Source organism: Diabrotica virgifera, chromosome 4 (assembly GCF_917563875.1).
Source record: "Diabrotica virgifera virgifera chromosome 4, PGI_DIABVI_V3a".
NCBI lineage: Eukaryota > Metazoa > Arthropoda > Insecta > Coleoptera > Chrysomelidae > Diabrotica > Diabrotica virgifera.
Genome location: NC_065446.1, coordinates 164,501,653 through 164,519,360, shown reverse-complemented (window position 1 = coordinate 164,519,360; position 17,708 = coordinate 164,501,653). Strand labels below are relative to the sequence as shown.

General features: G+C 31.5%; 1 protein-coding gene across 2 annotated transcripts in view; it reads right to left on the bottom strand.

The window, feature by feature from the left end:
- The window catches only part of LOC114332327 (uncharacterized), a 186,551-nt gene extending 172,623 nt beyond the window's left edge, over positions 1 to 13,928 (bottom strand). For both annotated transcript variants that reach the window (XM_050649765.1, XM_050649766.1), the window contains exon 1: positions 13,478 to 13,928. In XM_050649765.1, the coding sequence (XP_050505722.1) occupies positions 13,478 to 13,767 (290 nt within the window). In that variant the 5' untranslated portion in view covers positions 13,768 to 13,928. The remainder of the gene's footprint in view (positions 1 to 13,477) is intronic.
- Positions 13,929 to 17,708: the final 3,780 nt, after the last annotated feature.

The following is a 17,708-nucleotide window of genomic DNA, read 5'->3' as shown; positions in this document are numbered from 1 at the left end:
GATTATAACTTTAAAAGTATTCATTTCCGAGAAAAGATGTACTGACATAAAAGTTGCGCAATTAAATTTGCTACAATATGGAATTAGTTGAAAATTTAAAAAATAGTCACCCTTGTTGCAAAATAGCAATAATTGCGAAAAAACCATACAAAAACAGGTATTCGCATTTTATGTTTTTCAACCATTTATGCTACACTTAGGAAATTCATATTCCACCCAAAAAAACTTTATGATATAGTAAAATAATACTGTAAATTTCATTAAGATCGGTTTAGTAGATTTTGCAAAATAAATTTTGCAATCCAGCTTTCGCAAAAAAAATTCATTTTTTCAAAATGTTACAGGACTGAAAATAAAGTAGATAGCAAGTTGAAATTTATTTTACGTATATAAGTGTACTGTACCTTTCATCTGCAATTTGTAAAATTAAAATTGATTAACTACCACGGCGTCAGGAATTTTTTTAAATAAACATTAATTATTGGTGCTACGCGCAGGACAGCAGAGTTTGATTCACACAAGTTGATTTCCACCAAAATTTCTTCCAATCTTTATCTAATATATTATTTTCTTACTCTATATTTTGTTGTATTTTAATATTTTAATTCCACAAAAATCAAACTACTTTTATTATTGTTTGTGAAATATTGTTTAAACAGTTGCATATGTATAAAAATAATAAACTTTTATTCTCTAAGTTAAAATATATGAACAAAGAAAGTTTTTGCTAAAAAAAGTGTTATTTCAAAGGATAGAGTATGTGTTTTTATTTTGCAATAAACAAATTTATTTATTTACATCGAAATATAATAAAAATTAAAATGTATCAATCATTATCAAAGGTCATTGGAATGCCCAATCAGAGCAAACTATCCGCTGTCCTGCGCACAGCACTAATAATTAATGTTTTTTTTTTAAATCCTGACGCCGTGGTAGTTAATTGATTTTAATTTTGCAAATTGCAAATGAAAGATACAGTACATTTCTATACGGAAACAAAATTTCAACTTGCTATCTGCTTTATTTTCAGTCCTATAACATTTTGAAAAAATGAATTTTTTTTGCGAAAGCTGGATTGCAAAATTTATTTTGCAAAATCTATTGAACCGATCTTAATGAAATTTACAGTATTATTTAACTGTATTATAAAGTTTTTCTGGGTGAAATATGAAGGTCCTATGTGTAGCATAAATGGTTGAAACATGTAAAATGCGAATACTTGTTTTTGTATGGTTTTTTGGCAATTATTGCTATTTTGCAACAAGGGTGACTATTTTTTAAATATTTCACCAATTCTATATTGTAGAAAATTTAATTACACAACTTTTATGTAAACACAACTTTTCTCGGAAATGAATACTTTTAAAGTTATAATCAAAAAACGAAGAAAAAAATCGAATTTTTCCTTCATTTTCTGACATTTTGATTATTTAAACAATGTTCCGGACCTTTTTGAGAGGGAGGATAACTTAAATATTATTATTTGAGTTATTTTCAAGCAATTTCTGCAAAAAAATTTGAGTCACCTCTCAACGTCCAAATGTACTAATATTTTTACAGATGCGCCCTGGTCTACTATACGACAAGGACAAACTGAATTTTGGAGCTCAGTTTCTCATGAATTAAAGCGACTCCGTACTTGTGCGAAACGGGCTTTTCTGCAGTTGCAGTAATTAAAAACAAGTACAGGTTAAACATAAAATTAGAAAAAGAAATGAGAATGGCAATTTCCAAACTGGAGCAATTCGTATTTGCCAGCAGACAGGGCAAAGCTTCTAAGAAAAAATCCACAATTCTCTCTGGAGAGAAATATGAAGAAATTTACAAATTGGAGTTGTTAAAAAGATAGGCACTGATTGGCGATTGCTTAATATAAAAGAGCTTCAAATTGGCTTGAAAAAAGTAAAAGCGCTAGCCGATACAAAGCAGATTGTAATAAAAATTAAACAATGGCAAGTTAATAAAAATACAATCATTCCAAAACTATTATTTTACCAGTGGGTTGGAAAATTTTGAAAATCTTTTGAAACCAAAGTTTTCCTATATTGAGTTTTTCAGAAAAAGAGTTGACTTGGGCTATCCCCGAAAAGAAAAAAAATCCCTTAAACGCTTATTAAATCAACAGTTCGATAAAAATTGGGAGAAATTACAAGAGCTTGACTGGTACCGGGAATTGCTTATTAGCAAAAGTTCAAATGAAAAGGATGAGGAGGAAGAGGAGGGGGAGACATGTGATGCATGGAAGAGCAACGCTTCAAATTTGATTTTAGTTTTTTACTTTTTTCAAATTGTTAAATACTTAAAATAAAAATAATTTTCTACATTCTAGTTCGTTTATTTACTTTTATTAATAACAAAAATATGGTGCTGTTGCAAAGATCATTCAGTCAAAAACCGATAAATTTCTGTTTTCAAGCAAAATCCGATAAATTAAAAAAAATCAAAAATAAAAACAATAAAAAGGTACTATATTAAAATTCTAGAATTTTATTACATGACTCATAACTACTATTTATTTCCAATAAATATGATGTTTCTTTAAATTGTTACTTATGGGAGTTTGCTGTATAAGTGTTTGGCTTTTATCTCAAACTTGGAAAAAGTGGATGTATCGTCTTTTGCATGTATGCTCCTCAACTGTAACCTGTTACTAGGCTAGTACTAAAATTGGTAAGTATTATTGGGGGTTGGATTGAGGGACATCGCAAAAAAAATAGCAAAGCCCCAAGGGCGTCACAGTACCAATGTTTAGGAAGCCCTGGATCACAAACCCTTTTCAGTGCGTTTTTTCAAGGCATTAAGCTTGAAGTGACAAAAAAAACCTACGTCCGTGATTATTATAAGTACAAAGAACTTCGAAAATTATGTATTCGTTGAAGGGCATGGGCGCCCATGGGCGTTGAAGGGCAGGGGGGCCGTGCCCCCTGTTTTTTCGGCTGCTTTAAATTATATATGGTTATCCAAAGTATACAAAATATACTGTGCAACATTTTCACGTCTGGCCCCCCTAAAAATTTTTATATGGGCGCACGTGTTGAAGGGTATTCCATATTAAAGCGACTTATACTTATAGATGTACAATTCGTCGACAATCACAAGACTCTAATTAATAGACAACCAAACTATAATGCGAATAAAGAAAATTTGAAACAAAAGTAATCTATCGTGACAGTGCTTTCGCAATATTAACGGAGAAAATGAAAATTGTAATTCTAGGTTAGAGAGTCAACATTTATGTCATGGGTATATTCGGGCATTGTATAGTGAAATTGTATTCTCTTTTATTTATTTTACCTTAAAATATTTAAAATATTAACACTGGCAAATATTTATATAAATATTGATGTTTATATAAACTTAAACATAAAAATATTCTGACTACTGTCAGAATAATTTTAAATTTAATTAAAAAAAAAGATAATTTATAATAAGTATCACAACGTTCTTTTTAAAGTCGTTACTTTAAAAAAAATAGACGAAGCTTAAATTTATAAATTACTATTAATTAATATCAACAAAATTATGAATAGTCAGTGATACTAGATACCGGCGCCTGTCATACGCCTTATAGCCCAGTAAATGAACGTGAAATATGGTGATACCATGTAATTTTCAGGATCAGCACCGAATTGCATGAGGATTTAGGTTCTACTTACTCACCACTTCAAAGTTGAAGTTTTGCAGTTGGTTTATTTTACTTGAGGGTTGCAAGTCACCCCCCTCTCGGCAGTGAAAAATCATATGTTTAAAATAAGACTGGAAATGGATAATTTGACTAATTCTAAACAACTTTAGTTTTATAGAGTTTTTAAGTGAGGCAATACTTTTCGAGTTATTTGCTAGTGAAAATATGTATTTTTCAATAAAAATCGATTAAAAAACTACGTTTTTATACGGTTTTTCGCAAATAACTCAAATATAATTATTTTAGCAAAAACGTCTAGTAGAAAGAAAATGGTGTATTCATGAAGACTATGGACCCAGCAAATGCAAAGTTTTAGCTCATAAAAAATAGGTTCTTATTCGTCAAATTCCAAATCGATTGAAAATATCGATTTCGAAACAACGTGAAAAACTAAAAAAAGAATGTGTGTGTACTTTGTACGCACGTAAGAAGTTATACTTCTATTATATGATTTAAACGAAATTAATATACTTTTTATTTATATTTTGTTTAAATATTAAACTAATTTATGCTTACTACTTCTCAAACATTTTTATTAGAACAGTGCCAAAAATTAAAATAATAAAAGAATAAAACACATACAAACACATTAAACAAGCCACAAATGATGTCTGAACATTAATTGTCGAAAATTTTTTTAACTAAATACGTATTTTCTGAAAATACAATTATGTAATAAATATACTTACAATCATAAAATGTATTAAAAAAAACAAAAAAGAAAGTTTCTATTGGGACTCGAACCATCGCTGATAAGCGCGGTTGGTATTGGAATTCATTCGCCTTCAACGTTTAGCTGGCTTAGCCACGGACACTATGTGTCATTATTTACGAAGATCGACTAACTAAACGGATTAAACTTGTGATATTTTGAAAATTGATCAAATTATTTTAATTTTGAATTGAAATGATTTATAATTGAAAAATACAACAAAACATAGAGTAAGAAAACAATATATTAGGTGAATATTGATATAAATTTTGATGGTAATCAAATTATATAAATAAAAGTATTGCATACTATGTATTTTGGCAGATCAAATAGGTAGGTTTATACCCATGATACATTAACAATTATTACGTACCTGTTGCTTTTAAAAACTATTTAAAAGTCACTACAATATTATAAACTTTTTTGTTTCTGTCCTCACAACAATAAAACTAATATATTATACATTTGTTTACCTTTACCTTTACCTCCAAACCACAGTTGTCCTACAGCTGCCATATCGGATAATTTTTGACATGTCATTTGAACATCCAATCAGAACAAAGTTATAATGCGCATGCGCCGGGCTGATAGGTTTTAACATATAAAAAATCACCCTCTATCGCCGGTAAAGAAGTATAACTTCAAAAATGAAGCATTTTTCGGGAAAAGCTCATAAAAACTTTTGTCAATAAAAAAAAACTTTATTTTTATTTTATAAACAAGTCTTTAGCATCAAAACTAAGCGAGTTGCGCTAAAAATAAAGATGGATCCTTTCTTTGGCAAAACAAAAATCGTGAAAATCTCCCACTATTTAGCATCCAAATGAAATTAATCAGTGCCGCTTAAAAATTTACTTCACTTATGTATTTTTCATATCATCTGTAAGTTTCACCGGTTCAAAGTGCTTATTTTTGAAAGGGTTGTAGTTGAAAGGGTTTGAACTAGTCACTAATCGCGAGTGTATGCGAACTTTGAACAGCCATGTCTTAACCAATTTTTGTCTTACAGAAAAACAAAATAAAATCAAAATGTTTATAAAAGGATATCTTACATTTTTTTACTCTTTGAGAATTTTCGTATCACTAATACTTTTTAAGTTATTTTTAAAATAGGACATTTTCTCCACAATTTAAAAAAATTACTATAAAACCTTTTTTTTTAAATAAACACTTTCAACCGATCAAACTAACAAATCATATAAACAATACATATACAGGGTGTCCAGAAACTCTACCGACAAACGAAGACAGGAGATTTCTCAGATAATTTTAAGATAATTTAACCCAATTCACCTAATCCGAAAATGCTTTCTAAGGGAGCTAGAGCTCTTTGAAGATGGCGTCATTTATTTAGTTTTTCTTAAATATCTCCAGAATTCTTCTATTTAGAACAACCAAAATGGGTATATTTACTTTCCAGAAATGAATCGATTCCATCCATTGCGAATTTCTAGTACCGGTCATAGGCGTCCGTTTTGGGTAGGGCAACGAATATTTTATCGCATAACTTTTTTGCCTTTAACTTTTAAGCATTTTTGATACTGGATTATGAAATTGTGAGGTATTTTAGTACTAAAAGGTACTCTTTCTTTAGGTCGGTAGGACACACCGTTTTCCAGAAAAATCGATTTGAAAGTTTTTTTGTTCTTGAAATTTGAAAATGAAATTAAAAAAAATTAAAAAAAAAACTATGTATATTATCAACTTAAAGCAAGAGTAACTTTTAGTACTCGAATACCTCATAATTTAATAATCTACTGTCAAAAGTGCTTAAAAATTAAAGACAAAAAAGTTATGCTATGAAATAACTGTTGACCTACCCAAAACGGACGCCTATGACCGATACTGGAAATTCGCAATTAATGAAATCGATTCATCTCTGGAATATAAATAAATGTACCATGTTTCGTCTTTCTAAGTAGTTTTTTTTTGAAAATTTTTCTTGAAAATCAAGAAACGAAAAATTTTCAAATCGATTTTTCTAGAAAACGGTGTATCCTATCGACTTAAAGCAAGAGGACCTTTTAGAACTAAAATACCTCACAATTTAATAATTCAGAGTCAAAAATGCTTAAAAATTAAAGACAAAAAAGTTAGGTGATAAAATAACTGTTGCCCTACCCAAAACGAACGCCTATGATCGGTACCAGAAATTCGCAATGGATGGAATAGAGTTATCTCTGGAAGATAAATACGCGCACCTATTTTTGTTTTCCTAAATATAAGCGTTCTGGAGGTATTTAAGAAAAACTAATTACAAGACGACATTTTCAAAGAGCTCTAGCTCCCTTAGGAAGCATTTTCGGACTAAGCGAATTGGGTTAAAATATCTTAAAATCACCTGAAGAATCTTCTGTCTTTGTTTGTCGGTAGAGTTTCTGGACACCCTGTATAAAGTAAATGGTAAAGTGGTAACGAATAATTTAATATGGGTGCTTTTTAGCACCCCAAAATAGGGGAAAATTTTCACGATATTTTTTACCAAAAAAAGCGTCTAACTTTATTGTTAGCGTAACTCGCTTAGTTTCGATGCCAGAAACGTTTATAAAAAAAAAAAGCAAAAAAGATTTTTTATACTTTAAAAATTTTCAATGAACTTTTCCCGAAAGTTCTTTATTTTTGAAGTGAAAACTTCTTTAGGGACATTGTGCGATTTTTGAGGTAGGGGAAAAACATTGAATTCGCGACCGTCATCGCGACCGCAATATTTAGGGACATTGTGCGATTATTGGATAGGGGAAAAGCATTGAATTGGCGACCGTCATCGCGACCGTCATTGCGACCGTCATCGCTTATGCTATATATTATGTGTATGTACAGTTGGAAAAATGAAAGAATACCCATGAACGAACATATAAAACACGCTGTATTTTCCTGTCACCGTGTCACAAAGAAAATTGTCCAGTGCAACTACATGTAACAATAATTATTACATGTACTTGCGCTGGTCAATTTTTTGTGTGACACGGTGACAAGAAAATACAGCTTGTTTTATATGTTCGTTCATGGGTAATCTTTCATTTTTCCTACTGTATATATAAATTGTGCAGAGGTATTTAAATTTAAAATAAATGTAAAACCTATTTTAGGATGGAGAAAAAGGATTGATTTCGCGACCATCATTGCCACCGTCATCGCTTCGGCGAAATAAATTTTGTACATATATAATGTATACATAATTTTGTACATAATGCAGTGGTTCCCAACCTTTTATGTCTGGCGACCCACCTTCTGATGTTTTTTCATATTCGCGACCCATCCCTCACCCATGATGATCTATATGTACGTTATTCAGCTACTGTAAAGGCCATGCCGCGACCCACCTGAAATCCGCCCGCGACTCACTAGTGGGTCGCGACCCACCGGTTGGGAAACGCTGACATAATGTATATTATGTGTATGTATAAATGTATATATAAATTGTATAGAAGTATTTAAATTTAAAATAAATTTAAAACCTATTTTAGGATGGGAAAAAGGATTTATTTCGCGACCATCATCGCGACCGTCATCTCTTCGACGAAATAAATTTTGGACGTATCTATATTATGTGTGTGTATACATAAATTGTATAAAAGCATTTAAATTTAAAATAAATGTAAAACTTATTTTGGGATGGATAAAAAAGATTGATTTCACGACCGTTATCGCTTCGACGAAATAAATTTTGTACGTATATTATTATATGTACCTATAATAATACTAATATTATTGAAGTGTAAACTTCTTTAGGGACGTCGTGCACTTTTTAGATGGGGAAAAAGTATTGAATTAGCGACCATCATCGCTTCAGCGAAATAAATTGTTGAAGTGAAAAGTTCTGTAGGGACGTTGTGTACTTTTTAGATGGGGAAAAAGTATAAATTAGCGACCTCCATTGCTTCTGCGAAATAAATTTCTGAAAACTTCGGTTAGAACGTTGTGCCCTTTTTAGATGGGGAAAAAGTATTGAATTAGCGACCGCCATCCCGACCGTCATTGCTTCGACGAAATAAATTTTTGAAGTGAAACTTCTTTAGGGACGTTGTGCACTTTTTAGATGGGGAAAAAGTATTGAATTAGCGAACGTCATAGCGACCGTCATTGCTTCGACGAAATAATGTTCTGAAGTGAAAACCCCTATAGGGACGTTTCGCTCTTTTCAGATGGGGAAAAATATTGAATTAGTGACCGCCATCGCGACCGTCATTGCTTCGACGGAATACATTTTTTAAGTGAACACTTTTTTAAGGACGTTGTGCACTTTTTAGATGGGGAAAAAGTATTGAATTAGTGACCGTCATCATTTCGGCGAAACAAATTTTTGAAGTGAAAAGTTCTTTAGGGACGTTTTGTACTTTTTCGATGGGAAAAAAGTATCACATTAGCGACCGTCATTGCTTCGACGAAATAAATTTTTGAAGTGAAAACTTCTTTAGGGACGTTGTGCCCTTTTTATATGGAGAGAAAATATTAAATTATCGATCGTCATCGCGAACATCATTGCTTCAACGAAATAAATTTTTGAAGCGAAAACTTTTTTAGGGGCGTTAAACACTTTTTATATGGGGAAAAAATGCTGAATTAGCGACCGTCATCGCTTCGGCGAAATACATTTTTGAAATGAAAACTTTCTTAGGGGCGTTGTGCACTTTTTTAATGGGGAAGAAGTATTGAATTAGCGACCGTTATTGCTTCGACGAAATAAATTTTTGAAGTGAAAACTTCTGTAGGAACGTTGTGCACTTTTTAGATGGGGAAATAGTATTAAATTAGCGACCGTCATTATTTGACGATTATTAAGAAAGGTAAATAAAAACTGGATGAGGGCGGCGCAGGATAGATGGGGTTGGAAACGAGGGGAGGAGGCCTATGTTCAGCAGTGGACTTTTGAGGCTGGATGATGATGATGATTATTTGACGAAATAAATTTTTAAAGTTAAAACTTCTTAGGGACGTTGTGCACTTTTTAGCTAGGAAAAAAATATTAAGTTTGCGACCGTCATCACTTTGCCGAACTAAATTTCGTACGTATATATATTATGTGTATACATAAATATCATAGAATGTACACTTGTACACAACGCGTATATAATAAAGGTATAGCACTTCTTTTTGGATGGGGAAAAGCATTGAGTTCGTAATTTATATTCTATAAGAAGTTTTTACTTCTGTAGGCACTCCCATGAGTGCTTTAATTTGGTTATTTCACGTTGAAATATTCGATTTGGAATTTGACGAATAAGAATGTATTTTTCATGAGCTTCCACTTTGCTCTTACTACGTCTATAAACTTCATGAATACAACATTTCTTCTATTTTTTATATATGTATAAGCTACATTTTTGTTAAGAATAGGTATTTTTTCCAACAAAAGACTTATTTTTGAGTTATTTGCGAAAACCGACAGAAAACGTGATTTTCTGTTGAAAAATAAACATTTTCATTTGAAAATAACTCGATAAGTGTTGACTAAGTTAAAAAACTCTTTAAAAGAAAAGATGCTTAGAATCATTCCGTTTATCGCTCGTGAGAGTCCACGACTCAACTCCGTATAACAGTATAGGAAATAAATTTAAGTTTATGAATGTTAAACTTTATATTTAAAATAAATAAATTTGAAAATTATTACCTACTGAAATTGTCTATAGGTTACCTAGGTTTTGAAGTAGATGAAATGAGAACAATGATGAAGATGAATATACTAATCGATACAACCTAGACTTTGAATTAACATTTCACCTTAAGGGGGTATTTAAATTTTTTATTTAAACTTAAAACTTTTATCTATTCTAAGGGACTTTCATCCTTCAGTAATAATGTAATTTTTCATTCTGCGTTTAAATTTTTCAAAAATATTCATTGGTTTTCTCAGGATTCGGAAAAAAATGACATTTAAATAGCATTGGACCAAGATTTTGCGCATATCCCCTTAAAAGGATATGGTATAAAATTATTCAAAAAAGAAAGTAATAGTTAAATTTAAATTTACAAATTTTAAACTTTAAATTTGAAATCGAAAAATTTAAACATTCTTACTGAAATTGTATATAGATTGTCAAGATTTTGAAGTCGATGAAACAAGAAGAACGATGGAGATGGATCACTTATCTAACGATTCTCTAAAGCTGAGAAAGTCTGATAAGTAATGAATCAATAATAAACAAGTATAATAATTAGTTTATATGAAACTAGAAATAAGAATTTTTAGAACAATATTTTTATTACATTTATTCAATACTTTGGATATGTATTTATGAACGGTCACTGAATGTATACTCAACCAAACTTGGAATTACTATATATTTGAAACCTGCAGCTTCTGGAAGCTATAGGTGTAAATATTTTAGTTTAAACGATAAGAAGAGTTGGCGTGCCCAAGGCTTATATAGCAGGAGGAAGTTACAGGATCCCGAAGTTAACCAGGCAACACAAAATTAAATTGGTGTCTTCAACACCAAAACTGTAACATTGGAAATTGGAAAAGTGTGCTATTTTCAAACGAAAGTAGAATGTGTAAAATCAGATGATTAACGAATTCGTGTACTTAGAGGACGGGGAAGACAAGCAAGAACGGAAACTTCCAGATTTATTTATAAATATAAAAGAGGAAGGGTCATGTAGGCCGGGAACCGAAGCTTTTCACCTCGCAATTTTTACAGAACGGATAGATTTGTATGAAAATTTGAAAATAAGTAGTAGATAGACCAAGGATCAAAATCTATATGATGCTGAAAGGCGCTTTTACCATGGGGTGGTTGTCACCCCATCTCGTCACAAAAGTTGATAGAAACATTCATTCTAAGCAAAAAATGTTCTATACATTTTTTTGATTTATTTGCCATCGAAAATGTTAGTTTTATATCGAAAAAATCAATGTTTTGATAGGTATACTCATTTACGATTCACTCAATTTTTGCCGTAGAAAAATTTTTTCAAACCAAGTTCTTGAGAATTGAATAAACTACAATTTTATATTGAAACATTTTTTCGTATCTCTGATGCTAATCTTTATATTCTGAAGAAAATGGCATTTTTTACCAAGCTACAAAAATTCGATATTCGCTTTTAACTCCTGTTTTTAAAAACTAATCATTCTAAGCCAGTCAAACTTACATTATTATGCTTCCAATTGGATTTCTCCTTTTTTTTTCAAAAAAATATATTGATTTTTTAACCCTAACATTTTTAATTTTGATCCTAGAAGTTTGGTAAAAAAGAATTTTGTAGGTTTTTCTTCTTCTCTTCTTCAGGTGACGTCCTCGTTCCGAAGTTTGGCTATCATCAAGGCTATGCTTATTTTTGATACCGTAGATCTAAATAATTGGCAGCTGCTGCACTTGTACCAATCTCTTAAATTCTTCAACCATGAATGTTTTCTTCTGCGAATGGATCTTTTACCTAATATTTTTCCCTGAATAATTAATTGTAGTAGCTGGTACTTTTGTCCCCTCATTATATGTCCCAAGTATTGCAGTTTGCGCTTTTTAAGAGTAAGCGCAAGTTCTTTTTCTTTCTGCATCCTTCGCAACACTTCCATGTTTGTCACTCTCTCTGTCCACGATATTCTTAGTATCCTGCGGTACATCCACATCTCGAATGCTTCTATTTTCCTTGTATCGATCTTTTTCAGTGTCCAAGTTTAGGTAAAGTGTAGGTTTTTATAAGGTCTATAAGGCTATTAATATTAATTCTTGTTAAATTCCTCAGTCGCAAAAAGAGGTGACTTTGAAAGGGTTTGCAAAGGCGGTTTTTGCATGTTATTATAAGTTTTAATTGTCGAGAGCTCACTCAATTTTTGCCGTAGAAAAAATGTTTGCACACCATGTTTTTGGAAATTAAATCGGCTACAATTTCATATTTGAACATATTTAAACAATTTTTCGTATCTCTTGCTATTCTGAAGAAAAGGCAATTTTTTCCAAACTACAAAAATTCGTTATTTGTTATTTTTTTAAAAACTATTCATTCTAAGCCGGTCAAACTTTTAGAACCTATTAATAATACATAACTAAATAAAAAAGACCAAATAAGTCAATGACTAATTTTAATTAGGGTGGTGATTAGGGGGTTGCTTCCAATCACTTTTTCGCTGAAAAAAAAAATAGGGACTGACATTCTTTTCATTATAAGTTACTTAATTTTTGAGCTAGATACTTTTTTATTTCTGGAGATAGATATTTTTAATACTTTAAATTAGTTTGAACAAGTTGTCCTCGAAAAATGCATAGTTTTCTCGTCTTTTGACTTTGAAACTACAATTTTTAGCATTTGACGAAGAAGAGCCAACATATAATAAAGTATAGCTCGATTACTATTCGTCTTAAAGAAAATCTAAAAACAAGTTTTTGTTACGTAAAGTTGTTTTGATAAAATGAAAACTTTTGGAGTTATTAGCAGGAAACTTAAAAACATTGATTTTTTCGATATATAACCAACACTTTCGAATAGCGAATAAATCGAAAACTATCAATTTTATTAAAAAAATGTATAGAATGTTTTCGCTAAGACTGAACGTTTTTACCAACTTTTGTGATTAAAATATAATAAAAAATTTCACCTCTGAGATGGGGTGGAAACTACCCCCATGGTAAAAGCGCCTTTCGGCGTGATATAGATTTTGATCCTTGGACTATCCACTACTTATTCTCAATTTTTCAAGCAAATCCATCCATTCTGTAAAAATTGCCGAGGTATTGTTCATTGTCCTATTTTAAGCTTCATTACTTGGACTAATGATCTGGAGAGGAATTATGATCGGTAAAAAAATCCTTTAATTTTCATCCAAGCAACTTTAATAGCTCTCAGGTATGTTGATTTGGTTGTATAAACTGTACCTACTTTGGCTCCTGAGAGATGCGATGGAAAAGAATTTAATTCAGCATTAATTCGCTTAAAATAATAAAAAATATCCATATCCATATAAGTTTGGTTGAGTGTATAAAAGGTATAGCTAGTAGCTGAATAAAATGTAGCTAATGACAGATATTCTTAGAGAAATTTCATGAAAAATCGGTAGTAGATATTTCCTAGGAAACTATATTGTAATAATGAATTTAAACAAATGTGATATATTATTACTTTTAAAACTATTTACTAACCTGTTCCTCATTGCTCTGGAATATTCAACAGAAGTTATATTCCTAGACTCTCCAGTCGTACTGGACCCAGTATGGTGTATAGTGTTCTCGTCCTGTGGTTGATCCCCTAGCATCTTTCCATACAAGTCATCATCAGACACCCCGTCATTTTCCACTTCATCCAAGTACACTTTTAAAAATTTATTCAACGACGTTTCGGCTTCTTCACTCATACCCTTCCGGAATCCAGGAGCGCTGGATCCCAGACCGACTAGACTTAAGAAAAACAATGTCCAAACACACCGGCACATTTCTGGAAAAAATTCAAAAACTCTTTCAAAATTTTTGGAAAACTCACAAAAACTTTTTTTTGAAAAATATCGATTTGATGATAATAATAATAATAATTTATTATATTTATATATTTATATAATATTATATTTATTATTAATAATATATACCGGACAATCCGATTTGTCTTAGCGTAAGTTCAAAACTAAACAGTGTATATTATTAGGTGCAGATATAGAGTGTGAAGGAGTGAGATAGATAATATAAGCGAGAGAAGGTTGTTCTTAAGGAATGGCGTAGAAATTATTTATTTAAGAGGGACGCTTAACATATTTTGCTTTTAATAAAAAATATCTACGAAATCAAATAAAATAAATAATAAATATTTCAAACAGCCTTAATATTAATATACTTACAATTATTATGTTATTATATTAATAAATATAATAAATTGTATGGTTTGTATATGCAGTTGTTAACAATGGATGAATATAAGAAATGTGATTATAAAAAATCTCTTTACACTGTGGTATAAAATGGTGAAATTTCTCTATTCAGTCCTGACCCCGCTCGGAGGGAGGGTATTGGTCATGGTGATGCCGTATATTAACCATCTCCAAAGATCTCTATCTCTGGTCATTTTTTTTTAAGTCATGCAGTGCCGGATTAAGGGGGGCTATGTGACTATTAGCCCCCGGCGGTAAATTTTGAGAGGCGGTACGTCGCTCCCATCACGCTTTAATTCAATATGTGGATATTCCAAATTTATGGAGTTGATTTTCCGAAATAGCATGGTAATAAAACTTCGTCTCGGCACCGATAAGATCCGTCTCTGCGGTAGCAGGTCGCACAAAAACACGTTTCATGTTTCCGGGAAATCGGCCAGCGCCACTGTGCCTGGCGGCAGCGTCGCAGCGTGTCCGGCTCCAACACGCCATGTCGTCCGACGTGTTAGCGCAGTTTTCGAGACTAGTCTCAAATTTTACATATTTATTAGTGAAGTGTTTTCGTGACGTTTTTAAAAAATGGGCGAAGAGGAAGGAGGTGCATTTCGGAAACGACAAAATAAAGTTTCGACAAACAACAAAAATTAAATGCAGTATTAGAAAAAACCACAAGATTCAGCTTTTTTTACCAAATCCAGACAACATAGTGTACCAACGAGCACTTCTTTTCAAGACGATCCAATTGCAACAGTTTCAGATGTTTTAGAAGGTAGGTTTATTTGACTGTTTTAGTTACTTTTTTAATAAAATAAAATTTGCAGCAGGATCTTCATCACGTCGAGATGATTCATCCACAGCAAGTTCAGACCCACTTTGTGATATCGAGTTACATCCTGAAAAGAGTTCTGCTGAACGTCAAATTCTAGTCGAAAGTGGTGTTAATCGAGTTGATTTATAAGATCCAAAATTCTGGCCAAGAAATTGTGTAGATGAAGTGCTGAAAGAATTCAAAACACAGGATCTTAATTCTTTAGACTTTAAATCTCCAAACAGAAAAATAGGAAAACAAAACAGGTACTTCACTAAATCACTATTCTATAAAGTTTTAAAGAATGGTGAAAAAATTCGGCGTGACTGGTTAGTGGTTAGTTTATTCCAAAAGCACAGGCTCTTTATTTTGCTTATATTGTCGAATCTTTTCAAGCGAAAATTGGACTTTTTCCTTTTGTACTGGATTTGACGACTGGAAAAAGGCTAAAGAAAAATGTGACAGTCATGAAAGGTCAGTCGTTCATTTAGAACATCTTAAAAATTTAATTTCAAGAAATTCATTAAGTATGCGAAAGATCAACTCACAGTGCTACTTTTGTGATGGAGATTTTGCATAAAAATAATATAATTGCAACCTTCCCAAACGTAGAAATAGCACTAAGAATCTTCTTATCGTTGATGGTTACTTAAAACGGGTCAAACATTATTTGAGAAATACGATGACGGAAGAAACAATAAATTCGTTCGCTGTTTTAAATATTAATAATGATCTGCTTACAAAATTAGATTTTAATAAAATCATCGACCTGCTTGCAAGTAGGAAGTCCAGGAAAATTTGTTTGTAAATAATTATGTTAATTTACTTTCTAAGTTGTGAGTTTTTGTCTTTGTGGCTTTGTGGCTTTTTTGTATATTTGTAGTAAATTATCTAATAATATTAAAATAGTTTTAATGAATTGTTAACCTCAGACGCATCTATAACTACTGGAGAGTGGCGGTATAGTATGACTTAGCCTCCGGCGGTCCATGAACAAAATCCGGCACTGAAGTCATGCATAGGTCTTGTGTATATTCCTGTTATTTAGTCGATCCATCTTGTTGGGGATCTTCCTCGTGATCTTCGGACTTCTACTTTCTTCTTGGATAATAAGTCTTCCCATTTTTCCTGTATCTGGATGGACTTTGCTGGAGAGCCGTTTGCTCACCTTTAGCTCATTTAAAATTTATGCTTGGTTGCACCAACAGATTTTAAGCTTAAGACGTGCTTTAGGCTTAGCTTACAAAATATACGCGTTGCACCATCTAATCTTAGATCAAATTTCAACTTGTCAGAATGGATAGCCACGTGGATTACATAGATAGGGCAGTCAGTGAGAGTATTTGGCTCCGCATTACATCGATTTACTTGATATTTTCACAGTAAGTAGGCAATAGCTCAAGAAAAAAGTCTACACTATGCCGATGTGTGCTTTTATCTTGGGGTTGCCCCCCCTTTTCGTGGGTGAAAAATTGTTTGATGTTGTTCTGAAACTATTTCCTTGTGGCGTTTTTATAATCAAATATGTATTTGCAATGGGAAATAAGCCACAATTTTACCAAAAAAATGATTTTATTAACGTTTCGAAGCATAAAACGGGTTTCGTTGTCAAAATACAAAATAGTAGTATTTTGTATTTTGAATACGAAACCCGATTTGGGCTTCGAAACGTTAATAAAATCATTTTTTTGGTAAAATTGTGGCTTATTTCCGATTGCAAATAGTTGATATAAAAATTTTTTGGTTAAAATAACCACGGAAGAACCTTAGTCTAAACAAAAACTGTTCTATAATTACATTTGAAAATTCAATACTTTTAGAGTTATTCGTGGTTGAAAATTGGCCATTTTCATTGAAAAATGACACCTTTTTGGAAAGATTTTTCGAATACCTTAAAAACTATGCATCTAACAAAAAATCTATATAAAATATTTTTGTAGCTTATAAAAAAACAAAGAGAATCATTTCTTCATAAATCTTGTAGTTATAATACAAAAAGGGATATGGCAGGTGACAAGAGTTTGTTCTTTTTGCTGCATACTCAAATCGGTGTATTCAACTTGAATTGAAGTAACAGAGAACCGGTCGGTTTTAGGTGTATACGCTCTGAGCTTCGCTGGTGTCGCTCCTAGCGGACTACTAGTTCAACTTTCACCGGTAATTTTTAAATTTATTAGTTAATTGTTATCGCTTAATATTTACAACGCAAAAAAGTATTTAAATTGTAATCGATTTTTTTAAGATCTTGCTAATCATTTTGACGTTCTATTGATGAAATATTAATTTCTTACTTTGGATACTTTCACAATTATCGTGTAGATGGCGCTAAGATTAATAGATTAATTTATAATTATATATTACAGAACATTAAAAAAACTTAAATTCAGTATTTAAAACGTAAGTATATTTAAGGTAAAAATATATACCACAGCTTTGACCGACTAATATTTTTTATAATTAATGTTTTTAATTTTAATTTTAAATTAATCACTTTGACATTTATGTCAAATTTCCGGTAAAGGTTTACAGACTTGTCACTACTGGCGCTCGCGAATTTGTAAATATCCCCTCTACGTACGAGCTCACAGCGTATAATGATACTAATAACTTTTGTAGTGCTTGAACAGACCTTTAAAATGAGCAAAACGATCAATATTATTGTTGATATATTGCAAAATATTTGATTTTCTACAATGTATTGATTATC